This window comes from Temnothorax americanus, unplaced genomic scaffold (assembly GCF_048541705.1).
Source record: "Temnothorax americanus isolate GAGA-0224 unplaced genomic scaffold, ASM4854170v1 Scaffold6, whole genome shotgun sequence".
Lineage (NCBI taxonomy): Eukaryota > Metazoa > Arthropoda > Insecta > Hymenoptera > Formicidae > Temnothorax > Temnothorax americanus.
In genome coordinates this window covers 2,914,327-2,931,275 of record NW_027509751.1, presented here as the reverse complement: position 1 = coordinate 2,931,275, position 16,949 = coordinate 2,914,327, and the positions used below count along the sequence as shown (strand labels likewise).

General features: G+C 39.4%; 3 protein-coding genes across 10 annotated transcripts; 1 reads left to right on the top strand and 2 right to left on the bottom strand.

The window, feature by feature from the left end:
* Positions 1-186: 186 nt before the first annotated feature.
* Zw10 (Zeste-white 10 kinetochore protein) lies at positions 187-4,872 on the bottom strand. 3 transcript variants are annotated; one of them, XM_077420709.1, is made up of 11 exons: positions 4,731-4,872; positions 3,526-3,814; positions 3,085-3,287; positions 2,199-3,003; positions 1,972-2,120; positions 1,801-1,904; positions 1,551-1,726; positions 1,257-1,463; positions 1,047-1,184; positions 831-964; positions 187-597 (listed from the first exon to the last, which is right to left on the bottom strand). In XM_077420709.1, the coding sequence occupies exons 2-11, from the start codon at positions 3,560-3,562 to the stop codon at positions 385-387; spliced, it is 2,166 nt and encodes a 721-aa protein (XP_077276835.1). In that variant the 5' UTR covers positions 3,563-3,814; positions 4,731-4,872; the 3' UTR covers positions 187-384. The 3 variants fall into 3 exon arrangements, with proteins under 3 accessions (XP_077276835.1, XP_077276834.1, XP_077276836.1); XM_077420708.1 differs by lacking the exon at positions 4,731-4,872 and adding an exon at positions 4,383-4,522 and having other exon boundaries at positions 3,526-3,961; XM_077420710.1 differs by lacking the exons at positions 3,526-3,814; positions 4,731-4,872 and having other exon boundaries at positions 3,114-3,253.
* Positions 4,732-6,213, top strand: LOC143905342 (post-GPI attachment to proteins factor 2). Of its 2 annotated transcripts, none has more exons than XM_077420743.1 (4): positions 4,732-4,920; positions 5,252-5,498; positions 5,607-5,819; positions 5,907-6,213. In XM_077420743.1, the coding sequence occupies exons 1-4, from the start codon at positions 4,732-4,734 to the stop codon at positions 6,032-6,034; spliced, it is 777 nt and encodes a 258-aa protein (XP_077276869.1). In that variant the 3' UTR covers positions 6,035-6,213. The 2 variants fall into 2 exon arrangements, with proteins under 2 accessions (XP_077276869.1, XP_077276868.1); XM_077420742.1 differs by having other exon boundaries at positions 5,885-6,213.
* Positions 6,214-6,445: 232 nt separating this feature from the next.
* L2hgdh (L-2-hydroxyglutarate dehydrogenase) lies at positions 6,446-11,417 on the bottom strand. Of its 5 annotated transcripts, none has more exons than XM_077420727.1 (8): positions 11,133-11,417; positions 9,169-9,294; positions 8,506-8,701; positions 7,981-8,193; positions 7,519-7,710; positions 7,162-7,433; positions 6,824-7,003; positions 6,446-6,764 (listed from the first exon to the last, which is right to left on the bottom strand). In XM_077420727.1, exons 2-8 carry the CDS (start codon positions 9,249-9,251, stop codon positions 6,569-6,571), a joined length of 1,332 nt encoding a protein of 443 aa, XP_077276853.1. In that variant the 5' UTR covers positions 9,252-9,294; positions 11,133-11,417; the 3' UTR covers positions 6,446-6,568. The 5 variants fall into 5 exon arrangements, with proteins under 5 accessions (XP_077276853.1, XP_077276854.1, XP_077276852.1 ...); XM_077420728.1 differs by having other exon boundaries at positions 9,169-9,310; positions 11,149-11,417; XM_077420726.1 differs by having other exon boundaries at positions 11,149-11,416.
* Positions 11,418-16,949: the final 5,532 nt, after the last annotated feature.

Sequence of the window (16,949 nt, the reverse complement as noted above, 5' to 3'; positions counted from 1 at the left end):
TTGATTATTTATTATTATGTTTAGAACTTTATTAATATGCTTTAATTTTAATTCCCGAATAATTTTATTAATACTTCAAATTTTTTACATAATCATTATTTCATTTATAATATCGAAATAACTGATTAAAACATTAAATTTTTTATGTTATCTATATATATATGTATATATCGGCAAACGAAAGCATAGTATTATATCTTTTATTTTTGATACATTTATTTCTTCGTACAAAAGTATATAAAATTATGTTGCTATCTTCTGTTTAGAAGTTGTCTTGGGCTAACTTGTATATTCAACTTTAATATGGGATGTACATGTGTGATAAAAACTTAATTATTTATTCGTTATTCTTTATATATTTTTGAAATATTTGATTTCACATTTTTATCGTATAGAAGCTAAAAGATTAGATCGTCTGTCCGTATTCTGGAATATTGCCCGGATCAGTTGTTTGACTTGTGGAGCGGTGAATTCCTGTGCTAATGGGCCTTTCCCACTTCCCCATCTAACTTCAATTTCTTTCAGTGACGCACCGAGTAACTTGATCAGTTCCAAAAATTTCCCCCATTTACGTACATGCTGCTGAATCTGTTGATCCTATAAAGTGAAAATGCTAATTAATATACATTGCTTCATTGAACGGAATAATATTCTTATGGCTTAACTTTTACAGGAACCAGTTGGAACGCTACTATCACGAACAACTATATGATATCGAATGTATGACATTAAATGCAATAAAAATTTATGTCATTAAATTTCTTGTATACGTATTTGTACTTAATCTTTTTGTGTATTATGTCTTTCGTACTTTCGTATTATATACTTACAGGAAATATCTGCGGCGTTCGTTTCACCACCATATTAAATAGAGTTACCAGTTCTGTCGCGACATCAATTGGAATATCTTCCGCAGATATGACTTTCGTCGCCAAATCGTCAATCATGGAATTTGTTATACATCCTAGGATGTCAAAATAAAAATTAGAAACGTATTAAAATATAACGATGAGGTGAACAAAAATGTCAAGGATAAAAAGACTAACCAACGGCTTTACAGTAGATATTTATAGGCAATACATCCAGCCAAACAGTCTTTAATAATTCCAATTGTCTGATGCATTGTCTTAATGCACGTTCGGTGCTAGGATCCAACTGAGGCGCCTGGCTTAATTCTGAGAAACCTAATTGTAAACATAAAACATTTTAGCTAAATTTACTTCACTTTCTTCGTAGCTAATGAGTAAATTATAAACCTGAATCTTTGATAATGTCGAAAATAATATTTCTTTGATATCTCATATGATCCAGGAAGCATTGCGATCCAACGTCTCTGAGTATCGTGACCTGATCCGCGAATGTCAAGTTTAATCTTTGTACAATTTTTGAGAATCTGTCTCTGTATTCGTGCGCCAGTGTAAGCAAGTGGTGGGCGAGATACATACAGTTATTGTGAAACAGAGCTAAACATAACAGTGATAATAATTTATGTAACATTCCTTTTATTCGTGTTAGAATTAGTTTTCACTTTTATCACGCATTATTCTTACCAACTTGCTGCGGTATTGTTTCCAAGAACTTTTTATGATGTTCGGGCACTAAACCAGCGTACATTTCGAATACATTTCTACATGTGTAAAATAATCTAATAGCGCAAGCATCCGAACTATCACAAGCCTCATCCAATATTGTTCTTGCTAGTTCTAGCGTTTCTCGTGCATTTTTGCTAAAATTCAATCGATATAATATTTATATATTTAGTCTTAATCTGAATTAATTATTATTAATCAAATAATATACCTTATTTGACATTTAGGTAGATGAAATGACATATCGCTTAACTTCTTTTCAATGGATAATTCGCAATCGTTCTCGAACGCTTTATTTATAAGTTTGGGCGGTTCCTACAGCAGAACAGAATAATTGAAAATCAAACAATCTATTATAGCTCTATAATAGTTGAATGCATACCTGTGGCTCGTATCGAACAGAATCGTGCAGATCTTTCCTCATTATATTTCTAGCTTTGGCTAATAAATCCTGACATATTCTATTGATAAAGAGTTTGTCAATATTATTCGTATATTCTGATAAGAAGAGTTGGTCCTCGGAAAGAAATCCTGAAAATTTTTCGTCGTTTAGATGATGCGTACTATAAAATAAATATTTTTATCTCGCGAATTATTAGACGTAAGTACCGATTACTACCAAGTAGTTTTGAAATTCGTTAATTGTCTCGACCACAGGCTCGAAGTTCTTCAGATCCGCGTTAGAAGTCGGGATGGTGTGAGAGATGCAGTCTGCTATCAAAGGACGCGACAATTGTTCCAGCAGATGCGGTTGCAATTTTCTCAGAAAGGTTTCGTCATCCGCGATTATCAGATTTAAATGTTGATGGAGAAACTTGAAGAGTAGCTTCAAGTTGTACAGTACACCTTTGTAACACGGCATCTTTTTCCCCTCCAGTATCTCGACGGTAAACACTCTCTCCTTAACGACATACACCGAGCAGTGATCATAAATGATGGGTTTGATTATATGATCCATCAGTTTTGTGGAAAACATTTCCAATTCATTTTCGAGATGATCCATAATATGCAATCCTCGCATTAATTCCCGTATGTCGTCATATTCGGTTTTAACGGTGACCGAGGTGACCGTTTTGCCCTCCTTCTCATCGTTGCTCCAGCAGATTCGATCGCGCAAGAGGCCGGAGGCTTCCATCAAGCACGAGCGAGAGAGATTGCAGTATTCATCCCTGATCGCCGCATATATTTCGAGATCGTGCAGGAGGCTATGAGGATTTTCCAACAAAGATTGCATTTGCTGCAGAGTCTTGGCAGTCTCGACGTATTGCTTTTCCTCTTGGGTCTTTATTATAGATTTTATGCACTTGTGTAGGCTTATCAGTTGTTGGGATAGTTGCAGGCTGATATTGGACTCCTTTAACGCCTGGGAGAGCGCCTTCAACTCCTTTGTCGATCCGGACAGCTCGATTTTGATCTGTATAATAAATGCAAATAATATATTACGAAACGTACGTTTTATCATATTTAGAGTGAAAGATGCTGGTGCAACGCGTACTTGATCATTTATTCTGCTCTGCAAAATACCTATTTCCTCCAGCAGCTGCTCCGTCTTTTTAACCAGGTGTATATCTCTCGTCAACTTTGCATTGAACTCGACATAATTGTCATCCATAAAGTCTTTAACTTCATATTCCAATTTCGTTATTTCCTTTTGTATTTCGGCAATGTTTTTGTGGAGATTTACCTTCTCAAGCTTACCTGCGCGATAAAAGAAACGTTGCTCGTATCTTTTGTTAGAAATTTTATTTCATGTATAAATTTCAATCGTTATAAATTTCATGTACAATTAATCCTAACACATTGTTGTCTACAAAGGCTACAATTTATAGCCAACAGAAAGTCTGTTTTGGATTTATAGGAGAACATAGAATTGTGTGCATTCAGTATATCGACGACTGTCCACGATTGTTCAAACGTGGCAGTTTATAAATATTACCTGCCGTGGCCAGTACATCCGCTACAAACGAAGTCATGTTGTAGAGAGATCCTGGTGCAGAATGAGGCTGAAATTTAGGCGTCCGTCTCTTCGGTCAATCGCTCGAGCGATTAAACACTAAAACGCGTTTAGCACTACTCCGAAACTCCGAATCAATGGTTATAACCTCAACTGGTCGTGCGTCGTGGTCGTGCCAGCTTTCGCTCCTGCGATCGTAGTCGCCAATTTCCAATCTTATCGATTTTGTTCAGCGAAAATCGACTCGAGAAAATCAAACCGTACGACGGTACTGGACAGCAACCATATATTTTTAGGCAAATCTGCCGGTTATTACGCTTCGCAAATATATTATGACGCGACAAGTCGACTTGTTTCCAATGTTTCCATCCGCGTGCCGCGTATTTGCCACGGTAAAGCAAATGAAACACAACCAAGCCTGAAATGAAATAAAGGGAGGGGTATATGAAAAATTAACGGCAAACTTTTATGTCATTCGTGCAAGCGTCACGATTTTCGTGTCTTTTGTCTTTTTACGCCTGAAAACGAGATGGGATTGATGGGTCATGGGAATATAATTGAGAATTGCCAGAGGGAAGAGGGAAGGAAGAAAGAAGAGAAAGTGCAAAAGGTACAGCAACGAAGAACGAATTCCCAGACAACACAATGCCCAAAATCGGGATATCGAACGTTTTTTAGACATCATATCATAAAATGTCTTAAAAATGTCGTCTTTTATCCCGATTTTGGACATTCGTGCTGTCTGGAGTGTCTGGGTGTTGGCTAATGACATGATAACAAATGACATCATTCCCTGAACTCGAACTTTCAGATGGCGCAAGGTGTGAATTAATAATTACAGCCTAGAAGAGTTCGACGATTCTCGGCTTCTCGGCTCGGATCGATTACGATGATACCTAGTGGACCTAACCTCAACCTGGTACCGCTACGATGTCGGTCCGCTTGCCGGCGGACCGCAGTCTCGCGAGTTCGCGTCGATCGTCGATCGTTCCCCGCGGCCGGGACGCGAGTCGCGCGGCCGCGTCGTCGTCGCGTTCACGAAAATCCGGAAGAAACCCAGCCGCAGGCTCGCACGCACCGGCACCGGCCGATAGGCGATATTTTCAATTGGCGCATTAACCTCGTCACGATGTCACGCACGTTATGACGTAGACGGTAGAGCATACCGCAATCGGGGAGTCTACTACCATGAGCAAGCTTAGATTAGGGTCAGAGTACATCCCGCTGACGGAGGGCGACATGTCGAAGGTCCGACTCGTCGTGCCGTTCTCCCGAGTGGCGTGGTTCACCGTGTTCCTGCCCTTCCTGGCGTTCGTCTTTTGCGTCGCCTGGTCGGTCCTCTACAACTTCGAGCACTCCACCTCCACTCATTGCCAGGTACGATTGTTGATCGGCCGCGCAGCGAGATAACGAAAGCTGTTTTAATGTTCTTCCTAATGGAAGTCGAAGCTAGAGTATCTTACGTAACTCTCGGAACGAAAGGCGGCGCTTATGATAGGTTTCTAGAGGAGTGGTCTTTTAAAAAGATTCAATTACGTGATTCAGCACGTTTTTCGAAATAAACGTTTCTTACGTATAAGTGAAAAGTTGTTGTAAAGCTTGTGACAGCTTTGTAAATTATAAAGTATAACTTTATATAAATTTATAAAGTTTTGTATAAGCTCATGGGAAATATAACTTTGTTCTTTCTTTCGTGCAATTTCTATAGGTATACAATTTTTTACCATCTATCTCGGCGGCCATAGGTCACTATAGGCCTCAGAGGGATGTCTGGAAGACTGCTATAGCACTGCAAGCGATAGTGAGAACCTTGGTGTTTACGCTGTATTATCGTTACTACAAGGAGCATGTTTACAAATGGGCGCAATATCTAAGTAATATCGTGCTCGTTATGTACGCCGTTGAAAATACTTCTCTGGTGACACTGAGCTTTTGGACTTCCGACGAGAATTACGGTATGCAAACGCACGCGTCTGAGAATTTGCATAAATATGCGTATGAATATTTAGGCGTAGCGCGTGATACGGTATGACTAATGTGCTTATGTGTTGCTTTTCTTACAGCATTCCATAAGATGTCTTTCATAACTTTTTTGATGACGTCGTTTATACACATGTTCTTATCGTATTATATTATGAAGAGCTGCGTGAATATTGCAAAAGGCTTGAACGATACTTCCTTGAAGTGGAAACGGAGATCAATGATGTTAAATGTGTTGTCTATACTAATAGCGTGTTACTTCTTTTATAGGCACAATAAATACTGCGAACCTTTAGGTGAGATATTAATCGACATTCTTATTATTATACGTAGCTGGCTTTTTTAGTTTGTGTTATCTTAGGGAACCGAACATATAATTTCAGTGTATTCAATGTTCGCCTTGAGCGAATACGGAGTTGTGCTCTCAAACATGGGATATCATCTAACCGCCGCATTGGATTTTGCTACTACGCATCTTATGCTATCAGGAAACAGACTAAGAATTATCTAAAATTTTTTAAATCACTTTTAAATAAGCATATGTGATAATTGTTACATATATTTCAACTTTATTGTATATTACTGTACATATTATTCGTGTCTGAAATCTTTGTATATTATATCCGCGCATTAGAAAATAATTCATTAGATAGTTTATACAAAAATATAATTTGTAGCTTTTAGGAAGCACGAACGCATTACACAGATATTAATGCCACATATATTTATCAATATTTGTAGCAGAGCACATTTTTTTAAGGCACTTTAATTAATGCTAAAAAGTTAGAAGAGCATAAAATTTTGTATATAATCTCTTTTGCTATTATCTTATCACAAGTTTCTTAAATATTTACTGCTATAACGACTAAAACATTAATGTATAAAAAAAAAGGTATAATATACAGATATATATTTTTCGAGATAATTGCTTAATACAAAATTATATGACACGTAGAAAGTCTCTTTGGGAATCTTCTTTTTAAATGCTTATTCTGTTTCGCATTTCACGTTTGTGCGATTAGACAATTATGTACATCAACGTACATTAAAATTTGAAGTCGCGGTCGAGTTTGTCGGCGATAAATTTCGCTATCGCCATAGAACTAGTTGCAGCTGGCGATGGCGCGTTCCGGCAGTGTAATACTCGGCTTCCGATCGTACCAGTGCCTCCGTCGAAAACAAAATCGTCGACTAGCTTGCCGTCTTTGTCCAGTGCCTGTGCTCTTACGCCCGCCGGTCCTCTGTTAACGATTACGAAAGAGAATCTTACGAAAATAAACACAGCGTAAAAAATACTGACCTTTTCACATCTCTGTATGTAACGTCGGGAATAAATTTCTGAAGGTCCTTCACAGCCAACGGATAGAAGATTGATTTTATCATCTCCATGCAACCTGGCACGAAGTATCGGAAGCATAGTTTGTATAAACCAGGGAATTTTGCCATCTCTATGCAGTCTCTTACGTTTATATCAAACCAACTGGAAGAGAATCGATTTTAACGTCGTAAAATCTGTGTCTTCTAAATATTTTCGTGACTATATAAATAATTGACATGTATTTAGATCTCTTGCGATACTTGCAAATGTTATTCAATCGTGTAGGTTTAAGTAAATCATATTTTTGCAATAATCAATACCTATAGCCTTCTCTAGCGAACGCGAGAACAGCGTTAGGACCCAACCAGATATCGCCGTTCACTCTCGGCGTGAAGTGCACGCCCAGGAATGGGAATCGGGGATCGGGCACCGGATACACATTGGTCGTGCAGAGATGCCGTTTGTTGTCGTTTAACAGAAGGTACTCGCCGCGAAATGGTACTATTCGCGGACTTAAATCGCAGCCCGTCATCACCGCCAGTCGATCTGAATGCAGACCAGCGCACGTCAGCACGTATTTCGTTGGTATGCACTTCAAGAATAAAAAAAGCCAAAATATTAGATAATTAACGCGATAGTATACGCAATAAGATACGGTTTATGTGGGAAGATCATACTTTGTTTTTCGATAGAACGGATATGGGAGCTAGTTGACTCTTCCCTTTCGATTCCGCCATCTCCGTGAATCCGATTACTTCGAAATTGAGAAAAATTTCGCCTCCCATCTTTTGAAAATCTTCGGCAAAAGATTTACACACAACCGCCCAATCCACTATACCAGTCCACGGTGACCATATAGCCTTTTCTCCCTAAAAATAAGATAATTCAATTATTCGCTTTTAATTATCGCATTTTTTATACACAGCTATAGATTATTTATGTAACGTATTAAAAATAAAATTAAAATGTGAAAGACGATAGCACATAAATTAAATTTTTATTTAAAAAGATATTTATCTCGATATATATCCGATAGAAAGAATTTGTCTGATTAAAACTTGATTTGGTAAACGTTTAACACATTAATATCGCGAATTTTTCTAATGCAATTCAACACGATTATTCTGGTCTGTTTATACCTTGCATTTGGATTCGTATTTCGAAATGCAGTCTTTCTCAACAATCTGTAAATCGGGCACTTTGTTTTTCGTTCCTCTATCGAAGAGATCGTCTATCCTCTTGACTTGAGTCGGATTCTGGGCGACAATCAGCTTGCCGACCTTCTTATGAGGTATGCTATTCTTGCAAAAGTACTCGTACGACAGCTTCAGGCCTTCTACACAAAGTTTCGCCTGCAAACAAGTCTCGTCGTCAGATCACGGACGTTTCAACACTCTAATCGTGCAATGTTAAATGAAAACCAATCCTGAAAATATTGCGAGGATAATTAATTTCTTATGCAAGTTAATATAAAACGATGTTTTTTGTTATTTTTGGACCCAAGACTGAATGTATTGTTTCTTGCATCGAAAGGACCGATCGGTTTATATCCCGTGGCGAATGAAAATCTTCATTAACTGTCTTCACTTCTTACTATATAAAATCTTATCACGGGTCTTATCAAAATAACTGCGCGAAGAAGTTACACGTTTATTTCAGTTTACCTTCATGCTTCCAGGGGTGTAATAAATACCGGCGTGCACCACGCCACTGTTGTGGCCTGTTTGATGCCTAGCCAGAGCGTTCTCCTTCTCCACAATGGCCATTTTCATGTTCGGATGCCGCATGATCATCTCGCGAGCGGTCGCGCAGCCGACGATTCCACCGCCCACGATCACCAGGTCGTACGTGGTGCATGTGCTGAAAAATTTCGTTCACCCGAAACGTACGCACGATTGCATCGCTTGCGGATAGCGATAGAAATAATAAACGGAAATAAGAGATTGAAGAAGAGACACTTTCTCGGCGAACGTTATGGGAAATTTTACGGGACACGGGGCATTCCCACAACGAGAAATTCTCGCGCGCGACAGGGATGCGTAATCCGCACGTGTGCAGATGTGCACGGCCGTCAAACTTCCTCAGCGTTGAGTATAACAGCTGCAGCTTCGCGAAGTACGTGAGACGTTTATTAATCCGCGGCTAAAGAGCTTATTATCAGGCGTTCGCCTACGCCCCGCAGGTTTGGACAAGAACTTAACAGTTCTGCGTTGGATTAAATGGTGGCTGGTTATTAAATGCTGTCATCGCGCGGCACTTTAGGGGACGATGGTTTACGTTATTCGGGATTTCACGGTGTAATTCTTATAATACAAAAAGATCGATACCTTGCCGTGGACCGACAACGAGATAAATAATTCAGATGCGGCGCAACCCTCTTGGTCAGCGACGTTATCACGTTCGTTCTCATCACGTCGAATTCGTCGTCACCTCAGACTAGGACCGCGCGTTTTCTACACAGAAGCATCACTGTATAGAGATTGAGCAATTGGTTTTCCCCACATCGACATAAAGTCAGATTAATCGTGTATTTAAAATGTGGGTGTCATTTCAATCTCGACGGTTAACGTCCAATTTCACAATCTTGCTCTCTCTCTCTCTCTCTCTCTCTTTCTCTCTTTCGTTTTTTCTCCATTTGTCGGCGACGCGATAATCCAATTCTCGATAAATCGAAATTCTCGCACGATCCGCAAAAGGATTAATTATAGAATTGCATAGTCATATTAGTTTATAAAGAAGGCATTACAAAGTTAATTACGTGTTTAAGTGACTTTTTTTAGTTCCATAAGAATACACTCAAAGAAGCGCTCGATTTAAAGAGATTTTCAAAATTATTCTCTTTTCTATTTTCTTAACTACTTCGTTCATTCATACGTCGATCAAAATTGATGCACGATTATTGCATGCTTTACGATGTTATGCATTGCGTGCAATGTTGTATTTTATACAAATGCAACACAGAAGATAGAAGGGAGACGGAATAATTAAAAAAATCGGCATACATTGTAAAACAATAATCGTGCGCCATAAAGTTATGATTTTGGAGCGAGTTTATTATCTCAAAATAATGTACTCCGAGAGAGACATTCGATGTAAAGAAAAAGATTCTCGAATGATTTCTCCCCCCATCCCTTTTCATAAACTATACTTTATTCATTAACACGTGGATCAGGCGAGCCGGTACAGCGTGATACAAATGCGACATGCATCGTGCGGCAACAATCGCGCGCACTATTTTACTATAAAATATAAATTATAGTTTTGGAGCGAGTTTATTATCCCAAAGTGATCCGAGAGGCACTCGATGTAAAGAAAGATTCTCAAGATTATTTCTCCCTCCCATCCCTCTCCATAAACTATTTTAAATTGATTGATTTATTCGCTCATTTTCACATGTGGAGTGACGTGGACCAGACGAATATAGCGCGATACAAATGCGACATGCATCGTGCGGCAACAATCGTGCACTATGCACTATAAAATATATAGTTTTGGAGCGAGTTTATTATCCCAAAGTGATCCAAGAGGCACTCGATGTAAAGATTCTCGAATTACTTATCCCTCCCATCCTTCTTCATAAACTATTTTAAATTGATTGATTGATTCGCTCATTCACATATGGAGTGACGTGGACCAGACGAGTCAGTATAATATATATAGCGCGATACAAATGCGACATGCATCGTGCGGCAAACAATCGCGTGCACTATGCACTATAAAATATATAGTTTTGGAGCGAATTTATTATCCCAAAGTGATCCGAGAGGCACTCGATGTAAAGAAAGATTCTCAAATTATTTCTCCCTCCCATCCCTCTTCATAAACTATTTTAATAAATTGATTGATTCATTCGCTCATTCACATGTGGAGTGACGTGGACCAGACGAGTCGGTATAATATAGCGCGATACAAATGCGACATGCATATATCGCGCGGCAATATGTGTGCACTAAAAAAGTTAATTTTGGAGCAAGTTTCTTATCCCAAAGTGATAGCTAGGCTCCAAGAAGCACTCGATGTAAAGAAAGGGTGTCGAATTGTGCCTTCCCCGTCTTCACACACCATATATTTTATTCCACACGTGGATCACGTGACTCGATTGCGTAACGCAAATGCAACAGCAGTACAGAGTCTATATTTGTAATGCTCACAGCTAATAATTTACAGACTAAACGCGCTTGCACGCACCGTCAAAGTCAGAGTCTAAAACTCAGGGAAGGCACGTTATCAGCGTTATCACGAACGTATCGAGAGAGAGAGAGAGAGAGAGAGAGAGAGGGGCCTGAATCACAGTGCGCCCGAATTACGGGAGAACGTTCAGGACACTCGACTTCAGGTCATGCCGCGGTGTCATTTTTGGAGCACAACGCAAAATTATCACGAGGGCCATCGTCGAGGTGTTATCACGTACTCCGGACGACACGAACGCGAAATCGGGCGATCCGCGCACTTCGTGACGTGACGCGTCTCCGTCACGCGTCGTCAGCAGCTGCCGTGAGCGCGGAACGATATTTTTCGCTGCGGTAAAACATATCGCAGTGACGGCGACAGACCGGGACTCCGGGCGAACGATCGATCAATAATTAATCGGCAATTAGTAATCACGAAACGGGAGTTCACTCTGCGCCCGTCCTCGTCGGGGAGTCGCCGCGCCGCTCCGATTATCAATCATAAAAGTACAATCATTTCCCGATTAATGATTGACCCTTTTTAATCACGATCGATGATTATTTTAGCTCTCGTCGCTTTCGTTATTCACAAAGCTGGTGATCACCCGATTACTGAATAATTATTAATTATTGTCTTATGCACTCCCTTCCCTGTCTTTCTCGATAGCACTTTTTCTTTCTCTGATATTTTATTTTTATTATACTTGGGTATAGGTATGAACACGAATATTCAGGGATATTTTGAGGGGCCGAGAAAACATATTTCATATATATTTATCGAAATAAAATTTATTTTATAAACTATTTTCTCGACAAAGAGAGAGCTTAGATTGAGTTTTATTAATTTGAGGTAGACGAGCCTGAGCTCACGAGAGAGCCACGCACGATTTTTAGGACCGACGATAAAGTCGGCGTTCGGCAAGTGGTGCCCTCTACGCGGCTACTCGGAGCAACGTTTCGGCCGACGGAATTTTCAAATACGTGTATGTATAATCTTTCCGTTTCCGTCGATTCGCGCCGCGCTCGCGTGAAGTGCACATTTATCCGCACGAATAACGCGCGTTTGTTAACTTCGCTCGTACTTCTCTCGTGTACACGGCGGATGCGTAGAGTTAAGGATAAACGGCCAAGTCGGAGCTGGAGGCTGGAGGGTATGTAAGTCTCTCTCTCTCGCAATTTCTCTGCGCGTTCTTCTAAGGCCGTTTCTCTTAGCCGTATAACCTCCCTCACCTCTAGTATATATATATATATAGTCTTTTCCCTCTCGAACTAGATTACGCGCGCGTGTTTCTCCCGTTTTGCATGTGGAAGAGATAAAAAATATGCGGTTGAAAGGAACAGTTCTCCGGTAGAACAAAAAGTCATAATGAAATCAAAATGATGGTAAAAAGACCAAAAATCGTCATTTTGACTTTATTGTGACTCGCCGTTCTACCTGGGTTCCGACATTAATGTACATATAATAGCCGCAACCCGCACAAAATATCACGAAATTGATCATTCTATATAATTATAATAATATTACACTGAGAAACATTTTATTTTAGTTGTACCATCAAGACGTATAGAAAAATGCATTCTGGTCATACCAGAATTTTTGATTATTGTGATTGAATTTCTGGTTTTGATATTCTGATTTTGATTTTGATGTTTTACAGCTAGAATATTTAATAGACTTAATTATAATAAGTATCCGATTCGTACCTTTTTCTGGTTGAATCTATATAACCATCAGATTTATAGTTTATACAATTAAATCTTTTTTCCCGTGTACAGTTAAAATAGTGTCAAATTATACTCAATTTAAGTCACTTTATATTTCATTTCTGTAGGTTGCCACTGCTCCCATTCAATAACTAATAACGTTAACTTTAACTAAAACAAATGTTAATTTAACTAAACCAATGGAGTTAAAGTAATATACGTTTTGTATTAAAAATTAAAATAACAAATTTTGATACGCATGGTAGTTAAAAATAACAAAATGTTATTTAATTCGAGATATTTGTTTAAATTTCATCCTTTAATACTTAAGTGTTAAATGAAGTTATTCTTGCCGCGATAAGATATAAATAAGCAACCGTAGATTCTCGAAGACATAAATCGGTCCGTATAGCTTTCAGATTGGCCTCTTCGCGGTAAATAAAGAGAGTCAATTAGAGATATTCCAGGTGAAACCTATAATATTCGCGGTCGGCTGGCCGTTAACGTTCGCTATCTTAAATTCGATAATTTCATATCGCGATGATGAAATCTCAAAATAGGCGTCTAGACTTTAGATAGAAGGCAATAGTCGCGCGCGAATTTCCCGTCAAATAGCAGCTGCGTTGAATACCTACTTACAATTAGAGACGAGAGAACACGGGGCATATTGCGGAAATATCGCGTACCGGCGCGGCGGCGAGTGATCGCGAGGTCGCGGCCGCGACGGTTTCGAAACGGCTTTTCTTCCCCAGGTGACAAATGACCGTGTCCGCGTCGATCGTTTCCTTCGGCAAACATCGCGCTTACTCGACAGCGTAAAAATTAATTGACGCACGCTAATATAACGCACGCTAATTGATTAACGCATTATTGCACTATTCTAATAGCGCGTTAGTGCGTCATCGATGGCATTTTCCTCCTTCGCACACACGTCCCCGTCGCATTCTGCGATATAAATGCCAATATTAACGAAATTATATTTTGAAGTTTTTGAAATTCTTGAAAAATTATATTTGTTATAAAGCAACATTTTGCGACATCCGACGCTACGAGCTTCTCTATTATACGTGCCGCAATTTACATTTTCTATAACGTATAGTTGAAAAACTCTTACTTTCAAATTGCAGTGTTTAAAATGAGTGTGTTAGGTGATAAATAAATTAACGAATTTGATAAGTACTAATAATAAAATTATATGCGGGTTAATCTATATTAATTATTCACATTTGTATAATTATTAATTTTATATCAATTAATATATTTATAATTATATTATTTATATCAAATAATATAATTATAAATAATTTTATAACCAAAAGCCTTTATTTTCCAATATATGATACAACCTTAGCACATATCGTTTCTTCTCTATTTTCTATTTTTTCCAATAATCTTCTTTTCTTAAGTCTTCTTCACCCAAGTCATCTTTCGCTTATTACGCTTACATTTTATTGAAATTACAAAATACAAAATTTCCTTATATTTATATTAATATTTATGAATATATAATTATATTAATGATATGTATCTCTCCGCGCAGAAAAAAACAAATGTATTATGTGCGCAAGAATATATAATCTTGAAATGAGATTATATTGCGTTAAACTAGAAAAACTTGCTTGAATTAAGTCATTTATATATAGTTAAACGAAGTTTTATATATTCAATGAAGAAAAAACGTTGAAATTCTTATAAGAAGAATTATATATTCTTGCGCAGGTATATACAAGTATATCAGTTGATTTGACACTTCTTTTTTTCCGTGCGGAAACTATACTTGAAAGTAAGCCTTCAAATAACATATTATTTCTAGTAAAAAAAAAAAAAACTGAATCGCTGCAAATCGAACTATTTTCTACTGTATCCTGAAGATCGTGATTAAGAAATACTTATTCTGTACTTCTTACTAACAAGTCAATGATGTCTCTTTAATGGCACATGGACCGCGAAGTTCAGCCTGACCTCGTAACATATGACTTGTTGTTACACGTGGTATCGAGAAAGAAACGAAAGACGACGACGACGACGCCGACGACGCCGACGACGACAACGACACGGTAGATATTGTTTCGCTGAGGTTTCTCGCGGTGATAAATGACCGTGTCCACGTTTCTCAGTTCCTCGTTGCACGAGGATGTATGAACGCGTACGAAGTCGGACGCGGTCGAATGGTCGAAGAGTAATTGGCAGTTACGCAGCGGACGTAATCCAATTTATCATTTGGCGAAGAAAACGGGGTAATATCTCCGCGGGAGATAACGTGGGACGCGCATTATATGCTTAACTGCGAAAGGAGTATGCGCGGCAAAAATTTCCCCAGTCGCCATAGTTCGATATTTAACCCTCCGTTTGTATACGTGGGTCTAGGGCGTCCGAGACAAAATGATAATTTGCCCGCGTAACTGTCAGGCCGGTTCTACATTAAGTGGTATCGTAGAGTCGTAAGTCGTAACTCGTAAGAAATTGACCAATCACAGTTGATTATTCTCCTCAAATTTGACTGTAATTGATCAATTTTTTTTACGAGTTACGACTTACGACGCTATACACGATACGACTAATGTAAAACCGGCCTAAAACTTGCAAGCCTGCCAGAAAATATTAAATAAACACGATGTTTATCAAAATGGCTATAAAATCGTCCAATGAAGACAGACGTGTAAATTTTTTCAGATTTTTTAAATACTTTAAAGTAGGGAAAAATAGGATAAAATGTAGCAGACCCACGTATACACTCCAAGGAAGCAAATAAAAAACATATACAGACGGAGAGTTAAAGTCACACGTATACCATGCGTCCGTAACGTTTCGCCACACGATACACAGCTCGGCTCGCTCGATTCGAAAAAAGTCCCTCGATTTAGTCTCGCGAGGTTATTAACGGCTAAATAGTTTCATTAAGAAAAAATCGATTATCACGAGTTATATCTAAAAATGATCTGCAGACCCCGAACACGCGCGACAGGAGAGAACAACCCGCCGCGCCCGCACAAATAAAAGCTATATAGGTCGTTATTTGTATCGCGCGCATTAATATTTCATCGTTCTAAATGCAACTCGTGCGCGAGCGCGCTTGCTTGCTTGCTTTCTAAGCAACGCCCTTAATCTCGTCATCCATAATCCCGTACGCTCCTATACGCTCGTAGTATCAGGAGCATTATTTTCAAGGCAGGCACGCCCGCGCGCGTGGTCGAGCGGAGATATAAATAAACGATCGCTTAATAGCGCTTGGCACGGTGCCCGGTAAACAATTTCGATGTCGCGGTGATCCGTGTGGTGCGGTTCCGCGATATTAGCGGTAAGTTTCGTTATCCCCGTTTCGCGGATGGGCCCGCGCGGGAGGGAGGAAGGGGCGAGGACTGCATTACGCGAGCGAAGCTTACGTATAGAATTACGGCAGAATTTTACGAAAGTTCACCTTCTCCCCCACCGGGGTCGTTCACCCTGAATCGCGAACGAGCGCGAATCCGGACAGTTTGATTAAGAAAGAGAAGCTTCGGCGGCCGAGAGGAACCGAGCGTAAAACGCACGGCCGCGGCTGTGCCGCATGTCGCACCTGGCTGCGGTATATTATATCGAATCTAGGAGATCCCTGCCCATATTCCAACCCTCTGCCCATTGTCCCGTTCTTTTCCCCCCTCCCCCCCCGGGTCATGTTCCAAAACTCACTCTGGGTAACTAAAATCTATAGTTTACGTCACGTACACTATAGCATTTTAGTTAACTAGAGTGAGTTTTGGAACATGACCCTGGAGAACCGGAATTCTCTCACGCATCTCGCGCGCCGCGGCGAAGAGCGAAGAGCCTCTGGCTTGTCTTTTCGTTTTACTATCTCGTACTTCGGAGCGAGATACCTCCGCCTCTGTCGCGTGGTCTGTCGAGACGGTATTGTCGCGAAGTTACTCGCGGCTTGCGAGAACTTATCGCCGACATATCCCGCAAGTGCTTCGTCCTCGCTAAGACGATTAATTTCTGCGTAAACGCTTCTTCGTTAAAGCGAGGCTATCTTAACTTCTATAATTCAAATAACCGTTTTCTTCTTCCCGTCGAAGAAAACGACGGTTTTCCTCGTAACGGTTATTCGCAATCTAAACTTTTCGTAATTAGATATTGAAATACTTTAAAGATAGATAAGATAAAGATCAATAAGAGAGAGAGAAGTACAATCGCTCAACTTTCTCTCCCATGGAAGCAAGTATACGTATAAAATAATTATAAATGTAAATAAAATATAT

Excerpts from the sequence above, each read along its gene's own strand:
- Zw10 (XM_077420709.1), bottom strand. The coding sequence starts at position 3,562 with ATGACTTCGTTTGTAGCGGATGTACTGGCCACGGCAG. Across the intron at positions 3,004-3,084 it reads AGAGCAGAATAAATGATCAA|ATCAAAATCGAGCTGTCCGG; the intron begins GTACGCGTTGCA and ends TTTATTATACAG. Across the intron at positions 965-1,046 it reads TATCTACTGTAAAGCCGTTG|GATGTATAACAAATTCCATG; the intron begins GTTAGTCTTTTT and ends TTGACATCCTAG.
- LOC143905342 (XM_077420742.1), top strand. The coding sequence starts at position 4,732 with ATGAGCAAGCTTAGATTAGGGTCAGAGTACATCCCGCTGACGGAGGGC. Across the intron at positions 5,499-5,606 it reads GACTTCCGACGAGAATTACG|CATTCCATAAGATGTCTTTC; the intron begins GTATGCAAACGC and ends CTTTTCTTACAG. Across the intron at positions 5,820-5,884 it reads TAAATACTGCGAACCTTTAG|GGAACCGAACATATAATTTC; the intron begins GTGAGATATTAA and ends GTGTTATCTTAG.
- L2hgdh (XM_077420727.1), bottom strand. The coding sequence starts at position 9,251 with ATGAGAACGAACGTGATAACGTCGCTGACCAAGAGGGTTGCGCCGCAT. Across the intron at positions 8,702-9,168 it reads CGTTGTCGGTCCACGGCAAG|CACATGCACCACGTACGACC; the intron begins GTATCGATCTTT and ends GAAATTTTTCAG. Across the intron at positions 7,434-7,518 it reads CCGTTCTATCGAAAAACAAA|TGCATACCAACGAAATACGT; the intron begins GTATGATCTTCC and ends TTATTCTTGAAG.